Source organism: Poecile atricapillus, chromosome Z, assembly GCF_030490865.1.
Source record: "Poecile atricapillus isolate bPoeAtr1 chromosome Z, bPoeAtr1.hap1, whole genome shotgun sequence".
NCBI lineage: Eukaryota > Metazoa > Chordata > Aves > Passeriformes > Paridae > Poecile > Poecile atricapillus.
The window spans coordinates 66,191,046-66,216,207 of record NC_081289.1 but is presented as its reverse complement, the minus strand read 5'-3'; the positions used below and the strand labels follow the sequence as shown (position 1 = coordinate 66,216,207).

General features: G+C 46.5%; 1 protein-coding gene across 2 annotated transcripts in view; it reads right to left on the bottom strand.

Moving 5' to 3' along the window:
* RASGRF2 (Ras protein specific guanine nucleotide releasing factor 2) overlaps positions 1-23,322 on the bottom strand; it is a 117,991-nt gene extending 94,669 nt beyond the window's left edge. For both annotated transcript variants that reach the window (XM_058826944.1, XM_058826945.1), the window contains exon 1: positions 22,976-23,322. In XM_058826944.1, the coding sequence (XP_058682927.1) occupies positions 22,976-23,260 (285 nt within the window). In that variant the 5' untranslated portion in view covers positions 23,261-23,322. The remainder of the gene's footprint in view (positions 1-22,975) is intronic.
* Between the last annotated feature and the right edge of the window lie 1,840 nt (positions 23,323-25,162).

Sequence of the window (25,162 nt, the reverse complement as noted above, 5' to 3'; positions counted from 1 at the left end):
AGTATAATCCCTTTCTCACTCACTGCCCTCGTTTTGCTGGGCCACTGCTCTCAGCCCCTCAGAACCTCCCACACACTCAAACCTCCGAGTGAGAGGGGAAGGGGCTTCAACCAAACAGACCAGAAGGAGTCCCAGAATCATGGAATTGTTTAGGTCAGAAAAGCCCCCAAAGATCAGAGCCCAGCCTTTCCCCAGCGCTGCCACGGCCACCACTGCCCCATGTCCCCAAATGCCACATGCACAGGGCTTTGAGATCCCTCAGGGGTGGGGACTCCACCCCTGCCCTGGGCAGACTTTTCCAGGGCTGGGCAGCCCTTCCCATTAAGTAATTGTTCCCAATGTCCACCCTGAGCCTCCCCTGGCCCAGCCTGAGGCCGTTCCCTCTCCTCCTGTCCCTGTTCCTGGGAGCAGATCCCAAATCCCCCCGGCTGTCTCCTCCTGCCAGGGACTTGTGCAGAGCCACAAGGACCCCCTGAGCTCCTTTTCTCCAGGCTGAGCCCCTTCCCAGCTCCCTTAGCCTCTCCTGGGGCTGCAGCCCCATTTCCAGCACCCAGGCGCAGAGGATACCCTTCCATCACCTCTTTCCCCCCGGAGCTGAGGCAATTCTCGCTGTCGAGCAAAGGGGTGCTCTTTTTTTGCACAGAATTTACAGGAGGATTTGTGGTAGAAAAGTTAAAGAACCTCTTTATTGGCACATTAGCTTCCTTTCCACCCAACAGGCACATTCTGTTGGCTGATCCTGGTCTCTGGAAGCACCTTTCTGATGGCAGAGGTTTCCAGATGTTCCCCAGCCCCTGTGTGGCAGCAGCCCCCAGCACTTGTCACTGCCGCTCCTGAGGCCGCACTGTGCTCTGTCACTGAGGACCAGGCCAGTGCAGCTCCAATTGAGCACCAATTCACCTGCACATTTCATATCCCATACACTGAAATAGTGCTGTTTGACTGCTGTTATTTCGTGCCATTTCCTTCCACAAATTTCCTGGAATACTTTACGCAGTGCATCAGCCACTTCCAGGGCGGATCCACAGCGGAGTAAAGCAGAGCTCTGTGTCCAGGGCTCCTGGGTGTCTCTGGTGGCCGGGCTCCTGTCACCTCACAGGACACTCTGTGTCTGGGCAGAGCAGAGCCTGACCCTGCTGTGCACACACAGGGGACCTGGGAGCCTCAGGCCTCACAGATTTGAGAACTTGGGGATTAATTTGAGAATGTCTCCTCCCTGCAAGGCACTGCCACCAACAGCAATCCCAAGCAGGCAGCACCATTCTGGAGAGGACAGAGTTACAGAAGGGCTGAAAACTGGGGGCAGAGAAGTACAGGCATCACTTTCTCTCTCCCATAAGAGAGTAAATTGTATGCAGAACAATGGGATTTTCTGTCCATTTCCCACAAAGAGAATATTTTATGTTCCTCCTCCTTATGCAACCTCAAATTTTGCTCTCTGTGTCAATACATATCCCCAGCAGCAAGAGCTTTCTCAAGCTAACCTGAATAAATACAGAGATTTTGGGCTCCCAGGGGACATCATCTTTGAGCAGGAAAGCCTTCCCATTGTTGCTCTTCCACAATAAATCCTGTGAAGCCCTGGCTTGAGAAGTGCAGAACAGCATCCTCATCTCTCCTCTGTGGCAGGAAAAAGGCCAAATTTACTATTTCTTGCCAGTTTGACAGTTGTGTTTGATAGTTGCAGTTCATTAAGTCTTGAACTTGCCATACAGTCGAAGAAACTTTTAAGAAAAGCTCTGCTTTCCACTACATTTGTTTTTCGTAACAAATTCCTCAAAAATCTGGAACAGCAAATGAGGCAGAGTGGCAAAACCAGCTTCAGCTTGGATACAAACAGAATTCTTTTGGGGGATGTTATTGCACTTTCTTTTCATGCTGCCAGTACCAAGTTTCAGAAGTTGTGATTTCTTCCCTTCTACTGGAGTTCTGATAAACTATACTAGAGATTCACATATTTTATCTCATGTAATTGTACAGCCTGAATGAGCAAAGAAGTACTCACGTGGCAAATGTTGAAATTCAATTTGCTTTACATTTTTTTTTCCATTTGCAGATTAAAGTCTTGGTTTTAACTAAAATCCCTCTTCCTGCCAAGCAAAGTACGTTGCCTGTTTTTAATTTTAATTTTAACCAAAATTGATATTTTTTAATTTTTTTTTTTTAAATACAGAAAAACATCCCATCAGTTTCCATCAAAATGTCTGACAAGCAGTTTATCCCCCAGAGCTGCATCTAAATACAAACAGTTTCTGTTGTTTTTTGGTCTTAACTCACTGGAATGTATTGTGGGAAGACTATGTCAGAAATTCAATTTCTCTTCTCAAAATCCTTTCCCTTTTCAGAGCTTTGTTGCCCACATGAATATTACCCTTTTCAAAGGCAGAGAAACACAGAGCAAAGTGTAAGGATGGAAAAGCCATCCAGTTTTGCTGCTGATAACAAGGAAGGAAAACCATGAAGTACAACATTTTCTGCATTAGCAGGCATACAGGGCATCGTGTGAAAAATCCAGCAGGAATTCAGCTGCAGCTTTCAGGTATGTTAAATGCCTCGATCACTTTCTTGCTGAAAACATTTGTTTTTCTGCAGCAACAGATGAAATACTCCTCAAGTCATCTTTTCCTGAAGACTATTTCTAGCAAGAGGGAAAACACTACTGAAATCTTCTGCTTTGATTTACACCAGAGTTGGGCAAGGGAGGGGTGTGGAGTGGCAGCAGGTTAAAAACCCCCACACCTTTCTATCCTAAAGGAAATTCAAATGCTTCCCTGTATCAAGAATTGTTTGGAAGCATCAAACCAGAGCAAAAAAAATGAAAGCAATCATGCTGTTGGAGCAGCTGGGATGGACCAGCCTGTCCCACAAGGAGCTGTGGGTGCCTCAGCAGCTGCAGGAGTCCTCACCCCAGGCAAGGGGTGATGCACTGAAAAAATGTAGTGAAAAACTTTTTTTTTTCTTTTCCCCTTTTTTTTTTTTAACCTCAGGTCATTTGAAACTCCTTTTCCCATGCAAAATATTCTAACAAAAGGTGAAGAGCAGCAAGAAGGGACTCCCTCCCTGGATTCCCTCACTTCTTGCCTTCATTCTTAGAATTCTATTTCTGACACCTCCTCTCTTAACTTTTGTAATGCAAAACATTAATAAACTTCTTTGTTATTAGCAGTTGCATAAAATGGGATACCACTACTACTACTGCAGGAGCTGCAGTAATTATGGAGATTGCCATCCTACTGCCTGACATGGTGTCAGAAACATAATCTCCTTCAGGTTTCTTAGAGAGGAAAAAGAAACCCACAAATATCCAACAAGCCCTTAAAATTACCTTTTCCAAAGACAAAACAATGCAGAAGTGCTTTTAATAGCTAAAGAAAGAAGTTCAAAGTTCATATTTTGAACACAACTGGGGAAGCATACTCTCTTGAAACATCCCAGTTTTGTGCCCCCATGTAAAAAAAAAAAAAGCATAAAAAGCACATTAATTTACTTGCCTGCTGTAAAAAAAAAAACAAACAACTGATGTAGCCAGATGCAATTAGGGAGAAAAGGAGAAGAATACTGTTCAACCAAGTTCTAGCTGCAAGGTGACATTCCCACCACTGCTATTATATGCAGACAGATTTCCATCAGGAAGTTTGGGGAGTTCTGCAGGACCCAGCCTCAGAGAACTGACCCAGGGCAAAGGTGCTGCTCTGATTTTGGCAATTTGGGAGTGAAACCTTCAGTGAGGCATCAGTTCCTGGCTGTGGAGGAGGCAGGGGGGATGTACAGAGAACCACAGAACCAACGGGGCTGGAAATGATGCCCAGGCTCATCAAGCCTGACCCAAACTCTGGGCACAGACCCAGTGCCCCAAGCCTGGTGTGACCCTGGGAATGAGATGCTCCAAGCAAACAGCTCCAGTGACACTGTGACGTGTGAGGGCTTCTTTCCCATCCTCAGAGGAACTCCAAGTACAATCAAAAAACACTTTAAACTCAGCTGACAAGCCCCACGGGATCATTTTTGTTCTCCTCCCACACCTTTTCTTTACAACAGAACATTGTTGGCTCTATGAACACAAGCTACAGTTGTCTCAGGAGCTGCTGAGTAAAACCACATCTATAACAGTGTCGTAAAATAACTTGTGTGCAAACAGAATGCAGCACAAACAGGTAACCACCAACAAGCTGTGGTTACAGGTTTTGCTGTCATGGCCCAAATTAGCCACCTGCTATCCTCTCTGTTAAGGCTGCTAGACCTTAAGTGATCCAGAGGACAGGGGAAGAGCAGAGTGCTCCCAAAAATGGGCCATAAAGTCACGAAAACACAACTTTTAGGGGCTGCTTTCAGCAGGCACTCTGTGATTGAAATGTCAGAGTTATTCTCTTTCTGATAATTTTTAAATGAAGGCACGTGCCATTTCAAAACACAGCAGGCAAATGCTTTGCTTGCACTATCAGTGCTGCAGTATTCTTTTTGTAAGAGATATGAACCTAATTTTGTCTTGCAGTACAACTAACCAGGATTACTTTTCCAAAAAAAATGATGGTTTTCTAGTACAACAACATCTTGAACAGTTGAACAAATCTTAACACTATGAGAGGTGTCACAGCTCTCTACATTTTTACAGGCTTGCCTTTTAGATATTTCAAGTTACCAGGGAAACCCGTATCCTGTAAATATTTATATCAGATAATGCTTTAAATTTCCACAAGTGCTGATCTATGCCCTTGCTCCAGCTAAATGACTACCATTTAAATGTGACACACTGAACAACTTGCTCACAGTTCTTGTGAAGCACACAGCAGCGCAGTGATAATGTCACTCAGCTGAAGGGGTTATGCAGCACAGTCCTAATAAAACCAGCTGCAGGCGATTCTGCAGCCTAACAAAGTGACAGATGTCCCAGTATAATTTGGGGCCTGTGTACAGGAAAAACACCATGTCCTGCTAAGAAGGTCAGTCATCCAAATACAGCTATTTACCCTGCTGGATGGGGAGCTGGGAGGAAGATTTTCAATGTGCTTCTGTCAACCACTCATCCAACAGCACCAGAATAATTAAGGATAGTGGGTGTTTAACTCCCAGCAATGTGTCCTCTTGATTTAGCTGGCTGAATTAGGACCACCATGCTGAAACCTTGTAATCACCAAAATAAATGCAAAGCTTCACCTAAATGCAGAGGGCTCTGGGGCCTTTGTGTCTGACTCTGATTTCACTGAGGTTAAAAAAGGGCAATCCCAATCTACATCACCCACTATTCCCAGCACTTTCCCCCCCTGCACTATCTCCCAAACAAGTTTCCAGGCACTGCAAATACACCACACGCTGAAGGTCCTCACAGAAATGAATGGTTCTTTTCTCTCAGCCCCTTCTGTGTCCCACCCCACTGCTCTCTGCCCTCAGTTCTCAGCGTTTTCACTGCCCTGCGTGCAGGTGCGAGGAGCAGCAGCTCACATCACCTGCTCAAAAACTCAGCAGAAACACCCAAAACCTGCCAGCCATTATTTCCACCCAGTACAAAGAAGAGAAAACATGTCATCACAATGTACTAAACTTTTTTATCTATTACCTTTGGGAAAAAAAAATAATAAAAGAAACCACAAAGCATAAACCAGATGTAAGCACAGATCAACAAACATTATCTTTATGGTGCAAGTACCTTGTGAACAGAAAATTTGTATTTTCTGACTGCTATCCTAATTTTTTTCCATCCTTGAATATTAAAGAAAGTAAGTACTATATGCTACATATCAGGCAAACTCATAAAACAAATCAAAGAGTTGGAAAAAAAAATAATTAGTATCCATTTCTTAAGATTTTTATAGGCAGAAAAAGTATTAGGAACATATTTTTAATGTAATATGAGAACTTTCCCATAATTCAAGGAAACAAAAACTGTTTCTGGGCCACGGGCACAGTTTCTAATGCTGATGGGGCAAAACCTTCTCCCTCCACCTTCGCACCAAAGGGTGGAAACCCTCTCGTTTCAGGTGAGCAGAGCATACAATTCTTACAGCAAGTAACTGAAGCAGCAACAAAAACAACCTGGTCCTCTTTTAGCAGCCTCCTGAGGAGCTCCCAAACTGTTTTATCCTTGAAGCAGCGTGGCTGGGCAGTGCCCAGGCTCCCCACCATCCACCCCAGACAGGGCAGTCGCTGTACTGAGGTGCACAGGGGACCCACACACAGCTCAGCGTGGGGATCACACTGCAGACACACAGGAAGAAGTTTTCCAGTGACTTGTACAATGCAGATACACTTTTAAACAGCTGCTTGTGGCCATTTTCCCCCTCAGACCTTGCTAAATGCTCTTTTTTCCTTTTCATCCCTACCTACCAACTTGAGAAGTCCTCAGTGGCTGTTGCAGTTTGGTGGCTCACTGCAGGCTATTGAAGCTTTTGGGCTACCTAAAATCAGGGTCCAGGCCAAGTGAAGGGAATAAAAAGCAGCTGTATTTACTGAAGGGCCTTCAGGTACATTTAGGGCAGGCAAAGCCCCCCAGGGCTGCACCCAAAATGGAGCAGGGCTCACGGGTTCCCCACTTTTCTAAGTCTGCTCCATTTGCACACTGGGGCTTGATCTCCCAATTGCAGCTGCAGGAATTGATGAAGCCATTCAGCCCCAGTTTGCTGCCCCCAGCTCCCTTTTGTTTGCATTTCTGGGGCCTGAGGCACTGAGGTGTCCTGGATTGCCAGGCCTGGAGAGGAATTGCTGGCTCTGACCCAAATGGGGAAGCAGCAGCTGACCCTGCACATGGGCTTTGGAGTTCTACCCCAAAGAACTGCAGGGTTACAAATGCATGGGAAATATAAAAGCTGAAATCCCCAGGCATCGAGGTGTCCCCAAAGAACACCTTTTGGGTTTTGATCAGTCCCTCAGTGTTGTGCTGCTCAGGGCTGGTCCATGTCCTGCACCTGAGAGCTCAGGCCAAGGACAGGACCCGCTGTGGTGACCACACACCTGGTCAGGCAGAGGTGTTGGCCAGACTGCTCCCTTTAATTAGCTCGTTCCATTATTTTTCCACATGTACTCATCCCTTTCCCTGCGTTAGGCTCCTCCTGGAATCATCCCATAGCAGGTCCTATGCAGTCCCAAAAGCTCTTCCCTACTTCCCATAACCAATTCCCTGTTCCCAAGGCACCAAGTGACCTCGTGCCCTTTTCCTGACTTCTCCTGCTAATTCTAGTTCAGGTGGAACTGAAAAAAATCACTGGATTTTGTGTGATTAACAGCCTGGGAAGTCATTCATTGCCAATTTATACTTGCTTGCTTTTATTATAGGTGGCCATTCCAAATATTTCATGTATTTAAGGCATATAACAAAATTTGGCAGAAGTCCAACGTGAAAATTTCCTGAACCACAAAAGAAAGCTCTCACTGCTAAATAAGAAGGCTGCTACCATGTAGTTTCCCACAGATTTTTTAAGTAAAAGAAAGGCTAAATGTATCGTAGACATACAAGAGAAACTGATTTTCCCAAAAAATGACTGTCCTCTTTTGCTGTGAAAACACTGTGTATGTTTAAGGTCACCCCAAAGGAAAGGTCTCCAGCCATATGCAAGTGTTTGAAGGCTCTCAAACAAATTGCAGGCTCAAACCTTAATGTCCTGGACATCAGCACTGCCCCAAGGACTGCCAGGGATGACAGAGAAGGCAGCAGAGCTCCTCCACACAAGACAAGGGTGCAGCACTGGAACACAGCAATTCAGAGGAAATAAATCAGATTTATTCTTCATGGTGAAATGCTGAGCGAGGCAGCAGTGCTGTAACTGTCAGTGATCTCATGTTCTGCAGCCATCAGAACAACTCAAACCAGACACCAGACATCAGTTTCCAGATCTGAGTGTGGGTGTCTGACTAGGAGACCAATTGTAGTGCTGGTTTCCAATAGCTTTTTCTTTACTTTTTTTTAATAGATTAAATGACAGCATATACTTAAAACAGAGATATTATTCCTGCTGGTTGTCAACTGATTCTGGGAAAGCAGAAATTCTGGCCTGCTGGAGATGTGTCTAACCCTACAGGAGATGTGCAAGCACTACTTTTATAACACAGCCCATGTTAGGGATATGGAAGTTACGTAAAAATCTAAAAAACACAGGGCAACACTAAGTGTGTGATGGGTGCCAAGTACAGCAGGAAAGAATTATTCCTGCCACACCACCTTGATGATAAGAGTTGTGCACGCACACCTCACAGGATGCATTTAACTAAGTACATTTAGGAAGAACTTTCAGGGCTGCCAGAAGGATTTCTTCCAGGTGATGAGAGAGGGTTAAATAGGCTTGCTTTGGAAACCTGAATTGTAAGGTTTCCAAAGCTTTAGGATACTCTGCCACGCTCTAAAAGTTAATAAATTTACTATCTACTGACACAAAATATCTAAAATTTTATGTCAAATTTAATAACATTAAAAAATACCATTTGTGGAACACTTGTATTCACTGACAGACCCCAGCATGTTCCAGCTCCAGAAACAACCTACAGTGAGTGTCAGCAAACCTTCCCAAAAATTAAGCCAATGTTGCTTACCCAGTAGGTAAGGAACAATTCAACACAAGTTTTTAAAACAAACATTTCAACTGCTGGGCTTGGGGACGTCCTCAGAGCAGTTTCCAGTACCAACAGGAGAAAATGTGCATCTCTCCATCCTCCCAAGCCTGCGTATATTCCGTGCTAGCGATCACAGGGACTTTTGCTGTCTGCGCCGTGTTTGTTATGCTAACAGGTGCCAACACTTCCATTTAATCCAATCTGGAATGTCTGCTGCAGCTCCCTGTGCCTTCCTGTGTCTATGTATGGCAAGCTCAGCATGCCCAGCTCCGAGACGCCCACAGCCACACGGCTTTGGCTCCTCCACAAGCTGCTGCATAAAAGCAGCATCTTCTAATTTCGCCTCCCCGAGTGTTTAGCAGGGGGCACTGGGATGGATTGAGCCTTTCTGTGGTTTGAACACACCCAGCCTGCTGGGCAGACCTGCTACTACCGTGTGACAAACTGGTGTGACAAGCAAGCCTCGCTCTTTCCGATTTTTAACTTTAATAAAGGATAAAAGGGACAGTGCACAAGGCGCTTGGCAGCGTCAGTTAGCTTAAAACAATCTTCTTAAATACTTTTTCATGACATTGGTCAAATGCATATTGATGAGGATTGCACATAATAAAACATTCCTTGGGGTTTACATGTCCCGGGAATTCTTTTGCTTGGTTCCAGCCCTGACCCCTGTTCCTAAAGCACACCCTGCAGATGAAATGTGTGGATTTTACATCCTCACAAGGCCCCTGCTCTGTGCTTGGACAGCTCTTGACAGGCTCAGGGGTAAATTCCTCTTTGCATTCCTTCTACCAGTGTTTATTTACCTGCTTCTTTTCAGTGTTATCCTACAGATAAGATACTCCACCAGTGCATTAAATCAACATCAGCTCTTCCACAAAATTATCTGAGTTATTATCACCACTGTCAGCTAGCCACACAAATAAAGGCATTAGCGAGGTCTGCAACAGTTAATGTCATCATACACAGCAGATAGCCTCTACTTGGATATTCTGAGGGAGCCTAAACTATAATATATTTATCACACTGAAATACATCATCTACACAGGGATTAGGGTGAAAAAGCTGGCAAATTATACTGTAACAAAAGCAATTAAAAAGTGATTACAAACTATTACATCAAAATAATTTGATAAAGTCAATGTGTAATAGTGAAAGCCAATGGCTACACAGTTATTTATAACATGGGGGCTGGTGCTGGGGTGGTTTTGGTGACACAGATAAATAAAAACAGCAGCAGGGCCGAGCTCACAGCTGCCCAGAGGGACATCAAAGCAGCACAGGGTGGCCCAGCTGTGACCCACACACAAACCCACTCACTGCAGGGAGTTTACAACCCCCCAAATTTCCTCTCCCAGCTCCAGGAGCACCCAAGGCCAGCTGCATAACTAAAACCTGCAGCTACTCCTGCCTGTGAAGGAGAATTTTATTGAGGCGAGGAGAGACCAGAGGGGCCCAGCGCAGCCACCTGAGAGAGGACAAGGGGCATGCAAGGAAAATAGGGGAGGTATTGAGACTCTTTGCTGGTAGAGAAGGCTATTTGTAGCCATAAGAATTTATTCTGTGGCACAGCTCTTGTTCAAGAGGAGCACTGTCAACAGCTAAGCCTGCCCTCAAACAATGTGAGCTTTCAGCATCTCACTAAATTACTTGTTCCCCTTTAAGTCCTTTCTTTAAAAAAAAGGAAAAAAAAAAAAAACCACAACAAAACACCCAAGAAACAATGTTATGACATTATGACATACTCTCTTGTGCCACACTGTAATCCCAAAGCTGAAAACAAGACAGGGTGCCAATAATTCCAGGCTGAAACTTTCCATAATTTTACCTTAGCAGCCCTGTGCTTGTCTGAAATAGTTTGTGGAAACTGCTGGTGCTCTAAGCACATTTAACTCTCTCCAGTTTCCCAAATAACAACTGAAAAGGAACATACACCAACATTTTAATGACATGAGTAATCTACAATAGAAGCTGCAGGTTACACATAAAACACATGCACAACTGGATACTATTATTGATATAAGTATTACTCATTAATAATCAATTTGATGAACTCATGATACAGGGGGTTTTAAGAGGGCAAAGGGAGCAGACTGAATCTAATAAGTGTTTTTAATGAAATGAGTCAATTACATTTGAATACTGTTCTTTGGAAGCTCTCAAAACTCCCTTTCAAATATGTTTTCCATTAATTATCCACACTTCCCTCAGCACTCCACCCCACTCATATCCTTCCTGACCTGGGTGACTTAAAAATAACCTTGAATCAAGAAAGAACATCAGGAAATATAAATGGAAATGGCAGCTGATCAACCCTTAATAAAAGGTACATGGTATTAAAGCAGATCAGGCACCTGGTCCCACTTGATATATTTAGAAAAGTCTGCTGAAGTCACTTGGATTAAATAATCCACCGCTGTGAAATTACATCAGGTAAAGGACAGACATTTAATTTATGTCTTTGATGTAAGAAATACCATTTATGTATTTTTGTGATCAAAAGGAGAGTAGGAATAAACAAACCCTCGTGCTCGGGGGTGTCCCAGCTTTGTGAGTGATGCACCTTCAGTACCAGGTAGGGATTCCCCAAATATGCCCCAGGGGGAGGAGAATAAATAAAAAAACCACCTGAGTGAACAGCAAGGACAAGGAAAGGGTAAGGGAAAAATCAGAAGGAAAATGGGTGAAGAAGTGATCCACGCTGGAGCCAAGGTGAGCCATGGCAGTGTCTGGAGCTCTGCAGTAACACAGCCCAAAGAATTTATTTTACATTTCCCAGGGCAGGAAAACTAAGTATTTCTGAAAATATTGTTACTGCTCAGCACAAGGAGAACACAGGAAAGGCAGAAAACCACTGAGTTACAGATATATTCCAAGTAACTCAAAACAAGGAAAAAAGGCAGTAGTTACATCGCATTCTGTTCATGAGCGCAAAGAAGTTTAAAGTTAAGTTTATTCTAGTTGCACAATTTTTTCCTGCTACAATTTAAACATGAGCCAAACCAGAATGACTACTTCAAATTTAAATCAGATGGGAAGCGATTAAAAAGAAAACAACTTCTTTCACTCCCCCCGCAAAAAATAAAATTAAAAAAGTGGAATAGAAAATACACGCCACATACACAGTGCACTAACATGTGAATTAAAGAAATAAAAGCACGTCCAAGGCACAAAAAGACAGAGTTTTCATCTTTTTATTTTGCAGTGAACTCTTAAGAAATCTGAAATTTTTGTTATGGTTCTGAGCCAGCAGTAAATTTCTTCCAGAAAGAAGACGAGACTGATCACTGTACAGCAACTTGAAACAATGTCCTGGCATATATATTTCTTTTCACACGTGATTCCACTTCCTGACAACAAACAGAGAGGAAAATTTAAGAAAGCAGAGTGGGAAGCCTTCCTGGTTTTCCTTACAAAAAAAATTCCTACTATTTGGGCCAACAGTCCCATCTCAGAACTGAATGTCCTGGGTGAAGGTTCAGTGTTGTCTTTCACTTGTCCTGGGCTCATTCAGAGAGTTTCAGTCCCCCACTGCTGGGGGCTCTCAGCCTGGCCAGGTGTGATTTCCCCTCTGTGGGTCCCCACTGACCGCCCCAAATCACCTGCACCACCTCCTTGCTGCTCTTCATTTCTGTGTGAGGAAATCACCTCCTTGCCCCCACGTGTGTGGAAATGCTTCCCAGGAGGATTTTCCTCATCACCTCCCCAGGGGCTACAGAGAGAATGATGCTGCTGGCCCTCCCCTGTGGCCACCCCTGAGGATGTGAGGGATGTCTGCTCTCTGCCAGTCACTGTGACCACTCTGCAGTTTTCAAGGCTCACTCGAGCCAAAAGTCTGGGTGCCAGTAATTTCCTAATTGCCCTGCATTAGGAAATCATTGAAGAGTATGGATGGATTCAAAGTCAAATAGGTCTGTGTTCCTGAGTCACCCCAGAATTTAGAAAATCCCAAATTTTTGTATTACATCACAGTATTTTATAGGGGGAAAAAAACCTATCTGTGTTTACTGCATGCAACTGTCAAATACTGACATTATTGTAAGGTGGGAAAGTATAAACATCAAAACATATTAGGAAAGGTGAAGAAACACAATTCAAAAAGACGAGGTGCTTTGCACTGCTCAGAATACGAGGACTTGGTTGCTTACACTTCTCCACAACACCTTAAAAAAGAAAAGTCAGGATCTCTCAGCCAGGAGATGAGGAGAAGCTCACAGCAAGAAATAAAATGTGGTTGCCGTGGAAGCTGCTGAAGCAGCCGCACAAGTAGGACACAAGGAGTTGGAGAATCCATGGGAAAGGACAGAAATGGTGAGCTGAGTCCTACACAGGTTCCTGCTCCGTTCCTGCTCACACCTGGAGTCCTTTTCTGTCCTGGTGGTGGTGAGAGCAGCACAGGGAGTGGCCAAGCTCACCCAGAGCTCCAGCGCTGCACACCAGCAGCAATGTGGGAGCACCACATTCACCTTTGTGGGGCAGAAACCAGCCCAGGAACTTGAGTCAAAAGCAGCTTGAAATTCACATGTGGCAAAACAAATGCTGGGGGGAAAGGGCCAAGGAGGGGGACACCACAAAGGGGGAGCAAATGTGTGAACAAACATTTGATATTACCCTGGGAATGAATGGCAATTATTAAAAAAACTGATACACTCACCCTTCTAATGCAAGTGGTATTCAGGGAACCTGTTACAATTACAAATAACTTAAAAAAGAAATACTAGGAATAAAAACTCTTTCCAATTTAAATGGTGTGAGATCAGCAGGACCAGGGAGCACCTCTTGCCTGGGAGGACAAACCTGCAAGGTGCAGCCAGCAGGTCCCAGAGGGAAATGAAGCCATGATTTAGAGGAGGAGCAGCCAGAACACAGGACTGTGTGCAGAAACTGGCACTTCTCAGGCCTTGCTGTGTGCAGAAACCTGCAGGTGACAACTGGTGGGAGCCTGTGCCGTGCCACCCTGCAGCCCGAGCCGGGCGCCTGGAGAGGCTGCGAGGATAAACAAACATCCCCATGCAGATGGTGGCACCCATATGCCAGCAGATGGGATGGAATCCCGCCTATTAGGCTGGTTTGTGTCTGCACAAGTGACAACAGACAGGAAATGATTCACCAGGAGGCCACAGGGTGAGGGGGGCCGGAGAGGCCAGTGACTCAGGACACAGATAACCCAGACAGGCATCCTTCTGCTCTGTATCACCCAGGTGGTGAACACACACAAGATACACACTCCAACACCCTCAAAAATAGCAAAAGCAAAATAAGAAAAATCAAAGACACGTTTGCAGAAAGCCAGTGGTCTTTAGGAAAACCTGTTGGAAATCAGTGCTGGGAAGACACTTCATTTTTCCCCCACCTTTCCATGGGAGGTAAATATATTTATTTGTCTCACACAGAACCACCTGGCACCACTCTCACTTTGTCAGGTTGATGCCTTCTCAGGCTACTTAAAAGCAGAGGCCAAAGTTAAAAAGCAGCTGTATTTGCTGAAGGGCCTTCAGGTACATTTAGGGCAGGCAAAGCCCCCCAGGGCTGCACCCAAAATGGAGCAGGGCTCACGGGTTCCCCACTTTTCTAAGTCTGCTCCATTTGCACACTGGGGCTTGATCTCCCAATTGCAGCTGCAGGAATTGATGAAGCCATTCAGCCCCAGTTTGCTGCCCCCAGCTCCCTTTTGTTTGCATTTCTGGGGCCTGAGGCACTGAGGTGTCCTGGATTGCCAGGCCTGGAGAGGAATTGCTGGCTCTGACCCAAATGGGGAAGCAGCAGCTGACCCTGCACATGGGCTTTGGAGTTCTACCCCAAAGAACTGCAGGGTTACAAATGCATGGGAAATATAAAAGCTGAAATCCCCAGGCATCGAGGTGTCTCACACTGGCTGCCATGCCTCACTCCCTTTGCTAGCCCACAGCCACAGGGATGCAGAGCAGCATCCAGGCAAGATCCTCTCTCTCAGGATCATTTCAGCCCGTCCCAGGGGTGCAGTCCCCAGGTCTGCAGCCCCTCTGGCCCTGCTGACAGCGGAGCTCTCTCAGGTCATTCCGGACTGCCAGCGCTGGACACCAGCGAGCCAGGCTGCCCTGGCCAGCAGATAATGCTCTTATGAGTCCCCCCTCTGCAGCAGGCAGCAAAGATATCCACAAAAAACCCTCACTTTGGGTCTGCAAGCCTGCACCCATCCCAGCAGGACATCTGCTCCCAAATTGCCTCTGTGCGGTTGTTTCCACAAAGCCAAAGTCGTGGGTCACAAAGCTCCATTTCCCACAAGTTTCTGTTCATCACTTTCATGCTCAGTTTGGGGTTTCCAGTTTTTTGGTTTTGTTTTTGGGGTTCCTTTTTTATTTTTCTGTCATTAGGCTGCAAAGGCAGGTAGAGCAAGGCGAGGAGAAGCTGTGAGTGAGGTGATGGACTCACGACCTGTGCAGCCCTTTTCCAGAGCGTTCTCCTCTCATCAGATCCTGGCACAGCCACCACACACAGGTGAGACCTGATCCGATGCTTGCAGGCACATCTCCTGATCAGCAGAGCTCAGAAACTTCTCACACCTCTCATTACATCACTCAGGTGCTGCCCTACAATTAACACATTTATTTTCACAGCAGCCGGTGAAGTAGGAAGGAATTACTGCCACAATGGCCAGCACAAACCCCAGCAGGTCTGATGCAACTCAATTTGGATGCCCGGTGAGATAAAACCATTGACCTTTGGTGCTTAAGTGGTACTTTTATATTTTAACCACTACATTCACAGGGGTTGGTCCTGCCTCCCAGCATGTCTCCCTCCTGAGCCAAGCTGGGTCCCCAAAACAAGGATTAATTACCACCATCAATCACAATCACAATTCTTTTCTGAGTGCTTTACAAGAAGGGAGGCCCTGCTATTTCTCTCAGCGGTCACATACTTGTTGGGCCAAGAAAGGAAAACTGCAAGACATCAAAAAAAACCTGCAAGGGCCACAAAATCAGCATAAAAATCTGTCAAATCACACACCCAGGGCTCAGTCCCAGCCCAGGAGCCCTCCCTCACCTGATCAAGCTCTCAGAGCAGGAAAGAGAGCCCCAGATATCAATTGTTCATCAGCTGGTTTTCACCTGCTGCACTCGGCATCAGCACTAGCACTGCGCACACCAACACCTGCACCTCTGCTGGAGCCAGACATTCCCTCAAGAGACCCTTGCAGCTGCCCTACACAATTCCAGCTCTCCCCAGGAGATTTATTAGGAGGAAGCATTTTTAACAGTTCTCTGAAATTGTTCTGTGAGCGCCATGTTGAAGGGAACACGACTGGCGCAAAAGAAGGTTGCAATTTTCTTGTCGTGCCTCATCCTCCATGAACACACAGGGTCAAGAATAAATTCTGATTCCATTCTGGAGGACATCAGAGACATCCCCACAATTCCACAGAAGACTGTAAAGTCTGTTGCATTTGCTGAAACAGGAGAAACAGCTTGTGTAAGGCAGGGGAAGTGACGAGAAATGAAACAGAATGAGAATGAAACAAGAACAAAACAGAAACAGTGGTCACCTGCAGACATCCGAATTTTCCAGCAGGTGAAGACCCAGCATAGCCCTGAGGCATCAGAGAGAAAACACCATGAGCACGATGTGCCTCAGGATCCACCACGGGAAACGTCAGGGCAGATGCAAACACCCAGTTTGGGGTGGGCTGAGCAACCCCCAGACTGCCCCAAAATCCAGCTCAGGTGGGGCTCCCAAAATCCTGCCTGCAGCACCTGGCCTGCACCCCACCCCTGCACAGCTACTGACAGCTCATGATCTACTCAGAACGACAAATACAGGTGCAGCACCCTAAAAATGCAGAATAATGAGGTAAATATAGTGAATTAAAGCCATTCAATGAGCTTGCTGGTTTTGAGAGATTGCAAAGGGCACGCTGCAGTGCAGTGGAAATCTTGCAGTAATTCAAGAACTTGAATCACACTGGCCAAAGCCTGCAGAATAATTAATCAGATAATTTCTGTTACTCAGGCATTTTGTCACACTCAAAAATCTCAGAAGGCAAAAAATGGACAAAAGTCACAGTTCCACAGCACCATGTCAAAGAAAGGCAGACTATATAATTCCAGACTTTTTCAATAGTTACAGCATTTGCCTCTAAAAACACAATTTTTAAACTTTTTTTTTTTTTTTAAACGATGCAGTGGAGCTGATCAGATCTACCAAAAAAAAAAAAAAAAACCAAACAAAAAAAAAAAAAAAAAAACACAACCCAAAAAAAACACTTCCAGAAGTAAAGTTAAAAATTATAATACAGCTCAGATCAGAGCTGGCAGTTTATAAACACTTCCTGAAAAAACTCAGTTGTTGCTGAGCTCATGGCAAACACCAAAAGATACTGAAATGGCTGGACTGACTTGGGGAAGCCTCTGCTTCTATAAATACAGATTCTGTAGCTCAAACAGAAAACCTTACGCGATTGGTAAATTTAAAAAAAAAAAAAAAGAAAAAAAAAGAAAAAAAAAGAACATTGGAAGCTCAATTGGAAGCATATGTTCCTACACATTTAGTGCAGAGGCACAGTGTTAAAAAAAAACCCTTCCCTCGATCAGTGCTGACTGGGAAGAGGTGCTGCCTAAAATCTCCTGCTCCTGCAGGGACTGGGACAGGGACAGGCTGTGCTGACCCACAGCCCCACCAGCACCAGCACTGTTCTCCCAGCTGTTCTCCCAGCCCAAAGAACAGGGGAAAAAATAAAAGTTTAAAAGTTAAATCACGGTAAATTGAGATAAATGAAGTACAGTTATTCAATAAATTAGGGACTGAGTCGTTACTTTTGTGCTCAGAATTTGCTTTCTACAGATCTCCTCGTGCATTAGAGGAGCTAAACAGGTAAGGCCAAATGGATGCAAGTCCATCAACAGAGGAGACAAAATGAGCAGCAGCACTGGCTGTAAGGCAGGTGGAGGAATGAAACCCACGTTAAACTGTTGCAGTGCTTTATTTGAAATTAGTTTTGAGTGTTCTCAGCTGCAGCGGGGGGCTGCTCACCCCACACCTCCCTGGGTTAAGGTTGGGACTGTGGCACACATCATTCTTTCTTGGTGAGTGACTGAGTGACATTTTGGGTCCTCAGCCTCTGGGATTTTGCATGTCCAAGTCAGCTCTAACTCAGTCACTGACATTTCACCTGTTGGCTAAAAGCATTTCCCAGCAGCTCCACAAACAAGCCCCTTGCCAAATGTCATTTGCCTTGGGATCTAATTATCATCCAATAGCTTAATTAAAGATAATGCACTTCTCTTAGAGCACATTGTAATATTTGGGGATCTAACAATGCCTTGCAGGGAAAAGCTGACGACTTCAGTTCGTGGTTTATATCCAACAAACTTTGTCTCACCAAAATCTGGTCTTATTACCCTCTGTCCTTTCAATCTGTCCCTCAGACATTCAGGTGGGCTCTCTCATTGCCCTTCACCTTCAAGGGTGACCAGAAGTCAAGGACAGAAAACATAACGGGTCAGGCTCAGGTTCCTGACCAAAGCCACTCCACACAGATGCAGATTGACAAAGGTTTAATAACAAATTAATAAACTCCATCAGTATCCTCCAGGCTATGTCTGTGTGGATCCAACCAACCCTTCAGGAGGAAGGCATGTCAAAAATAAGATACACCTCCCTGTAGCTCGATTATCAGCTGTGTGGGTCCTTAAATTCTGGCAAAACTGCAGTAAGTATTTTTAATAAGGCTGTGAGATTTTCTTGTTCTTCTCCTTATTCACAAAATGTGCTCACTGCTAAGCAAACACAAAACATTTATCAAAGAGCAGAGCTCAGTCCCTGGATACATCACATGGGAGGGTTTTTTAGTTTGTTTGGGTTGGTTTGGGTTCTTTTTAGTTTGTTTGTCTGTTTTTTGGTGGTTTTATTAATTTTTGTATTTATTTCCCACCTGTTGCCTTAGGGGACATTGTAAATTCACTTTTCATTTCTTCATGAAGAGAAAGAGGCAACCCCTCATCTGCACCTTGCATAAAGCACAGCACCAGTTTCCTGCTACCCTGGAACACAAACCAGAAGAGTGTGGAGTGTTTGGGGACACAAACGGTGCTCTGGACAAGTTGTTGTGCCCACAAACTGTGATGCCCCATGGCAGTGACTGAGCAGGGGGACAGGGACAGCCTGGGAAAGTGACCAAGAGCAGGTGACCCCCAAAGCTGTCTTCACACCAGAAGATTTATTAATTATTAAGATTAAAGATGCCATTTAGAGACTCTGCCATGAGAGGATCATACAAAAACATTAACCCCAGGAGCACTAATAGCCATCTTTTTTAATTAACCTCTCCTGGTGAAGGTAATCCATTAAAAAAAAAAAAAAAAAAAAAAAAAAGGAAAGAAAAGGTTTGGAGGAAACAAAACCACAACACATCTTTTTATTTCTTGTCAGATGCTGAGAAGAAAAACCCACCTATGATTTTTCAATTTCTCCTGAAAATTTCTAGGGCACGGTGGTCTCTGGCCTACCTTTCCCTGGAACACCCCAGGGAGCTCCCTGCCCACATGCAAGCAGTGGGATTTATGGACAACACTAATCCTGAGGCTGCCAAAAAACCTCAGCACTCCTCAGCCATCTACAACATTAAACAGGCACAGGATGCTGAGCAACACAGGGGGGGCTGCCCAAAAAAAAGTGAGTAACTTTTAATTAATGCCATCTTGATTAAAATATGCCCACTAAGTGCTGTTGCTGGGTTGAGCAAACATTAAAGTGGCACAGCAAAAGCTGCTGGTGGCATGTGCCAAGGAGTGAGTGTCAAACAGAGAGGCTCCAAACACCACAAAATCACCATGTCCCCTGCACAACCAGAAACATAAAATTAAAATGATTGGATTCTGTTAATCTGTGGGGACACAGACTTAATACTGCATTTTATTTTGCTAAGTGGGAGGAAGATTATTGCGGGCAAGATAGAAAGAATATCTCTGCTCCAACCATACAACATTTACAACCTTAAATACTCTGAGACAGTTATTAATAACAGTATCAGAACATTTCCATGTATTCAATGCAGATTTATGAAAGAAACTAAACACACAGGCCTCCTCCCAATGCGGACAATAATAATAATGTTAATATTTACATTCCTCTAATCACCTGTTTCCAGTAGTATTAAAAAAAGTGTCTGTGAACTTGCTGGATAACAAGTGCCAGCCTTCTGAAAAAGCATGATTTGGGGCATTTTCCTTTACTTTTGAAGAGAATAACCCCTCACTGAGACACAACGAGACATTCCCTTCCAAGAGTTTCCAAAAGAAAACCTGAAATGAATTCTCATCAAGACTCTCAGTGCCCCAGTGGAGGACTTGGTGGGAGCTTCACTTGTTTACAGCCCTCAATTTCCCTGGGAAGAAGCAGTTTAACTAAAATCAGAAGCTTTCTGCATGTGGTATTTACACGTCCTAATTTGCTGTTTTGAAACTCAGTGTCTTCCACATTGTTATTCTTTCAATAAATCCCTATCTTCTTTTTTTTTGTCTGGAATGTTAAATCAGAGTGTACAGCAACACCTGTTTGGTGTTTACAAAAACTCCTGTAAAATCTGGGGGAGATCAAAATGCTTTTCTTTAAAAACAAGAATTTCTCTGCAGATCAGTTAGAATATGCAGCAGACTCAGTTCAATCACGCATTTCCAGAGAATCTGTTGATTCACTCCTTAAGCAGTCATTATTAAAACAGGTTCTGTACTTTAAACAGATATTTTTTTTAAGCAAATATCCCTCTGAATGGAAAGAAACACACTAATAAGTTAATGGAAAAGGCAAAACAAGCCTATTCTTCATTGGCAATTGATTTTCAAGCCCTTAATGCTGCAGGAGTAGAGCAAGTCTTGTGAAGGCATTTGGCATCTTCCACAGAATGGTGTCTCCTGTAACACCTTGACACCCCCAGCAGGGCTGGAAAGTGTCACTGTGCAGCACCTGGGGAGGCTGGGGATGGACACCAAACCTGGGCAGGTCTGGTGGCCAAAGTTCTGTCCTGTGCAGGACAGCCCAGCCCAGCACTCGTCCCACAGCTCTGACAATTTGCATTTTCACCTGGCACATGACCCGACAAGCAATGCCCAAACAGCTGGAAACCGACATTGGAGGGATCTGCAAGTTAAGGAAAACAAAATCTATTTGTCCTACAAGCATTTTCCATAATCTTTATTACGTAACTTGGAGAAAATGCATTGCTTTTCCAAATATCCACTCAAGGTATGCTGATCAAGCTCTCTCATGTGGTTAATTCCTCTTCCTCTCCCTCATTGGTGTAATTCTATAGCACACATCACTCTAATGCCTAAGTTACTCAGGTAAATAAAACCCAGGCTAAAGGAGATAACTTTTGTCTTTTCTCCCTCCTTTGGAGAAGAGAGATCTGGTTCTTCAAAATCTGCCACACAGCTTCTCCTTCTTTTTTTTTTTTTCACTCCTTTAATACATTTGTATGGTGAGATCAAAGCAAATTAAATCTGTGCAGTATTTTTTCACTGCCAGGAGTTAGTATGTGCAATATCGACTTTTCATTATCATCTGATTAAAGTAAGTTTGCCTGCCTCTGTTAATAAACTGAAGGTTCATGGTTTATTGCTTTGCACCTTTAAGTATATGAGCAGATCTTCTAAATGAAAAAGACTGCTTAATTTTCAAATTTTTTGTCCTTTTTTTGGCTTGCAATGGATCAGTTTTAGTCACTGAGGGAATCTCCTGTACACCTTAGCAAAGACTTGTGCCTGTATGTGTATATACAAACAAGGGTGCACTTCAATGAGTAAGCATCTGTAAAAGCTCCTAACACTCAAAAGCTTTGAATAAAGCTGGGGATCAAGCAAAAGGTGAGCAGAAAAGGATATTTCCTGATGATGTCTCTTGAAAATTCAAGCTAGCATCCCATAAAAAAAAAAAAAACCAAAACAAAAGCAGCATTCTTCTGCCTCTTTAATAGCAGTCTGCTATTCTTGAAAACACCAACATAGCTGATGTCTGAAGCAATAAAAGCTCAGCTTCCTGCCCTGTAATTATTACTAGATGTAATTACGAACAACTCATTCATCACTATAAAAGCACAACTTAAGGCTCCCAGAGAACAGACATGGAAGGGATTTGTTTTCAGGCAGTTCTCTAAGTCAAGCTGTAATTTAACAACACCGCTGATAAACAAGTGTAGTAAGCCAATGTAAAGCAGGCAGGGCAACATCCATGTTTAATATCATCTGGGGATCCTCCAGAACTCCATTTATAACGCTATAAAAACGCGCCTTAAAGCAATGAGCAAGAATTGGAGGGTGAATACGACACAACTACAGCCATCCCCGCTCCCCAAAGTTTGCTCGCTTAACCGTGGACCATCCAGAGGCTGCCTGAACACATCACGATTATTTACCCTGGGGGGGAAAAGCACAAATAGAAGACAAGGCTGTGAGCTCTCCTTGCGAAGTTAGCACCCCAGGAGCGCTCAGAGGTGTGCTGGGTTTCAGAGCAGGGCTTTGGCCCGTGTCACTTTGCCACAGGTGTGAGGAAACACCTGCAGCCAGCCCCAAGCCACGCTCCTCCAGCCGCCCAAACTTCCCCAAACCAGCCTGCCGGGCTGCTCCCGCTTACGGGGGAGGGCAGCGGCTTTGAAATGCGCTGGAGCACATTTCAAACAAGGTCTGGAACTGGGGTGAGGCAACAGGAGGTGTGTGGTTGAGACAGCCGATCTCTATCCACGCCGAGCGAGCCCGGCGTCCTTCTCTCGCGGGTTATGTAATAGCCGGGAGTATTTAACCACTCTCTGCTCTGACACATGCATGTCAAACCGATCAGCTTCGGGGAGGATCAGCTGCAGGGCAGGGGGCAATTTGGCAGTTCAGGGGCTGTGATCGGTGCCCCCTCCGGGCAGGGGATCCCCCAAAGGCTCCGGAGCCCCGGGCAGACCCGGCTCGGGGGTTGTGCCACCCTTTCTGTCTCGGGCACCTCGGCCTCGCCACCCCAGCCTGCCGAGGGAGCCTGTCCTCTCCCGCGGGATGTCTCGGGCAGCCGGGAGCCAGCGGGAGCCTGCTGTGCCCCCGGAGCACGGCTGGGAGAGGCGGCAGCCCCAGGGAAGGGCTCGCTGGGTGCTCGGAGCGCTGCCCCGGCAGCTCGGCCCCTGGCAGCCTCCTGCGTGAGTTCGCTGCGAAATGCCCGGCACAAGTGCTGCATCGAGACGACCGAACACCTGCCGTGCGAGATGCTACTCTCCGGGCTGAACTCGGCGTGCTGTCACTGGGGGTGGAAACACAAGAGTCAGGGAGGGAGCAGGAGCCACCGGCGGGGAGCCGGGAGCCGCCGCGCTGCCCGCGGCCCGGAGCCGCACACGGGCGGCGGGGCCGGGCTGGGGGCGGCCCCGGGGCTGCGAGGGGCGGCCCGAGGGCCCGGCTGTCCCTCCCCGCTGCCCCTCCACCCGCGGGGCGGGTACCTGCTTGTCCAGCGCGGCATCCTTGGCGCTGCCCGCGGCGCATCCCTTGGGAGCGGGCACCCGCTCGCAGTTGCAGCCCTCCAGCATGTACATGCCGGCGGGGCGGGCGCTCTGCTCGCCCTCGAAGTAGAAGAGCACGTTTTGGTAGAGGGCGAACCACTTCTCGTGCCAGCGGTTGGTCTCCGCCGTCTTCTTGCTGAGGTAGCCGCGCTTGGTGCCCTCCTTGCGGGCCAGCAGCGCCAGGTACAGGGCGTGCCCCTCGTTGTACCGCACGCTCTTCTGCATCGTGCCCGGAGCCCGCGGCCGCGGCGCAGCCTCGCCGGGCGCTCTCGGAGCAATTCATGGGCTCCGGCACGCACCGACGGGGCGGCCCCGGCCCCGCGCCCCGCCCGAGTGTCCCCCGGCCCCCGCCCCGCCCCGCCCCGCGCCGCCTCCCACCGCCCCGGCCACCGCCGCCGCCGCCGAGCGGCCCCCCGGCCGCTGACGTGGGGGATCAGCTGTAAATCGCTTTGGAGAGCGATTTAAAGAGCAAAGTCGCCGCCCGCCGCAGCGCCCGGGTCCCTGCCCCCCTCCACCCTTCCCCCCATCCACGCATCCCTTCGCTCTCCATCCCCTCATCCCTCCGTTCCTCCATCCCCCACCCCCGATCCCCCCATCCATCCATCCATCCATCCATCCATCCATCCATCCATCCATCCATCCATCCATCCATCCTCCATCCATCCATCCATCCATCCATCCATCCATCCATCCCTCCCTCCCTCTCCCCATCCCTCCCTCTCCCCATTTCCCCATCCCTCCATCGCTCCATCCCCTCATCCCTCTGTCCCTCCGGGCCGGTTCGGAGCGGGGTTCGGGCCGGGGATCCCGCGGGCAGCGCTGCCCGGGCCGGGCCGGGAGCCGCGGGTGATTTTGGGGCTGCCCCGTGCCCTCTCCATAGTTTCCACCTTTCCATTCTTCGAGCGAAAATCTTGGAAAGCGGCAGGGCCGGGCGAGCCGGTAACTCCGCTCTCGAGCGGCGGCAGAAGAATTAAACCAAAAGGCAGCCGCGAAACCACAAAAACACCAGAAACCCGTCACTTTCACCCCGACACCCGCGCTGAATGAGGCGCGGGGAGCGCGGCTCGCAGTTCCGAAAGGAAAAGCTGCCGGGAGCGGGATGTGGCAGCAGGTGCGCTCCGGCTCCTGCCCTGCTGCCCGCGCTGTAGCAGATAAACTTCGGCCAGGGAGCTGGCACCCGCAATTGTTTGGTAGGTAAACATGCCAATATGGAAATTTCTACCAGCCACAGCACGCTGCGCCTTTAATTCAGCAGCTTAAACTTCCTCTTAGGGCCCTTTCAGGAAAAGCCTTGGAACTCCTTCATTTGAAAACGTGTTTTGCATATGTAGCTTTCGCTCTCTTCTGCTTTTCTGTGTCTCATGAGTAAAAAAAGAAAAAAAGAATAAAAAGTGGAAGTTACAATATTCAGTATTGTCGTATAATGCACGAAATGAGTTAGAAAATATTTCCTGTGTGATCTGTGTCAGCACCTGTGGTTTGCTGATTATTTGCAGGAACTATAGGCCCATGCAGGGCTGCAGGGCTCTCATCTTGTCAACAGACAATTTTGTAGTAGGAATAAAAGCAAACATACACAGAAATCTTGCTGGAGCTGGCTTCCTTTGCCTTGCATCTTCAGGTGGTGAAGCCAGCGCACCCTGGCCAGGGAAGGCCGGGCTTTGGGCAGGTTGGGCAGAGCCTGGCTGGATGGAACGCGTGATGGGAATCGTGTCCATCCCTCCCAGGCACTCACCTGCCCCTGTCCCTGCCTCCTTAGCTGGGCTCCTCGCAGACATGCTGAGTCTGAGTTCTGCCTCCGAAAGTCCATGGAATATCGTGTCTGGAAGCAAGAGGCAAGGCAGCCAAACCAGGGGGAGCAGCAAACTGCCCCTCGGAGCAGCGTGAAGACATTTGACACTCAGAGAAGAGCCGGAGCTTTCCAGAACAAGCACGTCGTACATCATGAAGAAATCCTATAGCAAGAACCCATCTTTGCCAAGATAAAGCTGCAGGCTTTTGTCCCAGCTTACGTAATTTGTACTTTGATAAAGCTTTTGCATAAATCAGGAATGATCACACATCATCTGTTCCAGCAGGTCACCTGAGACACACAGAAAAAAAATTAATTACTAAAGAAAAGAAAAA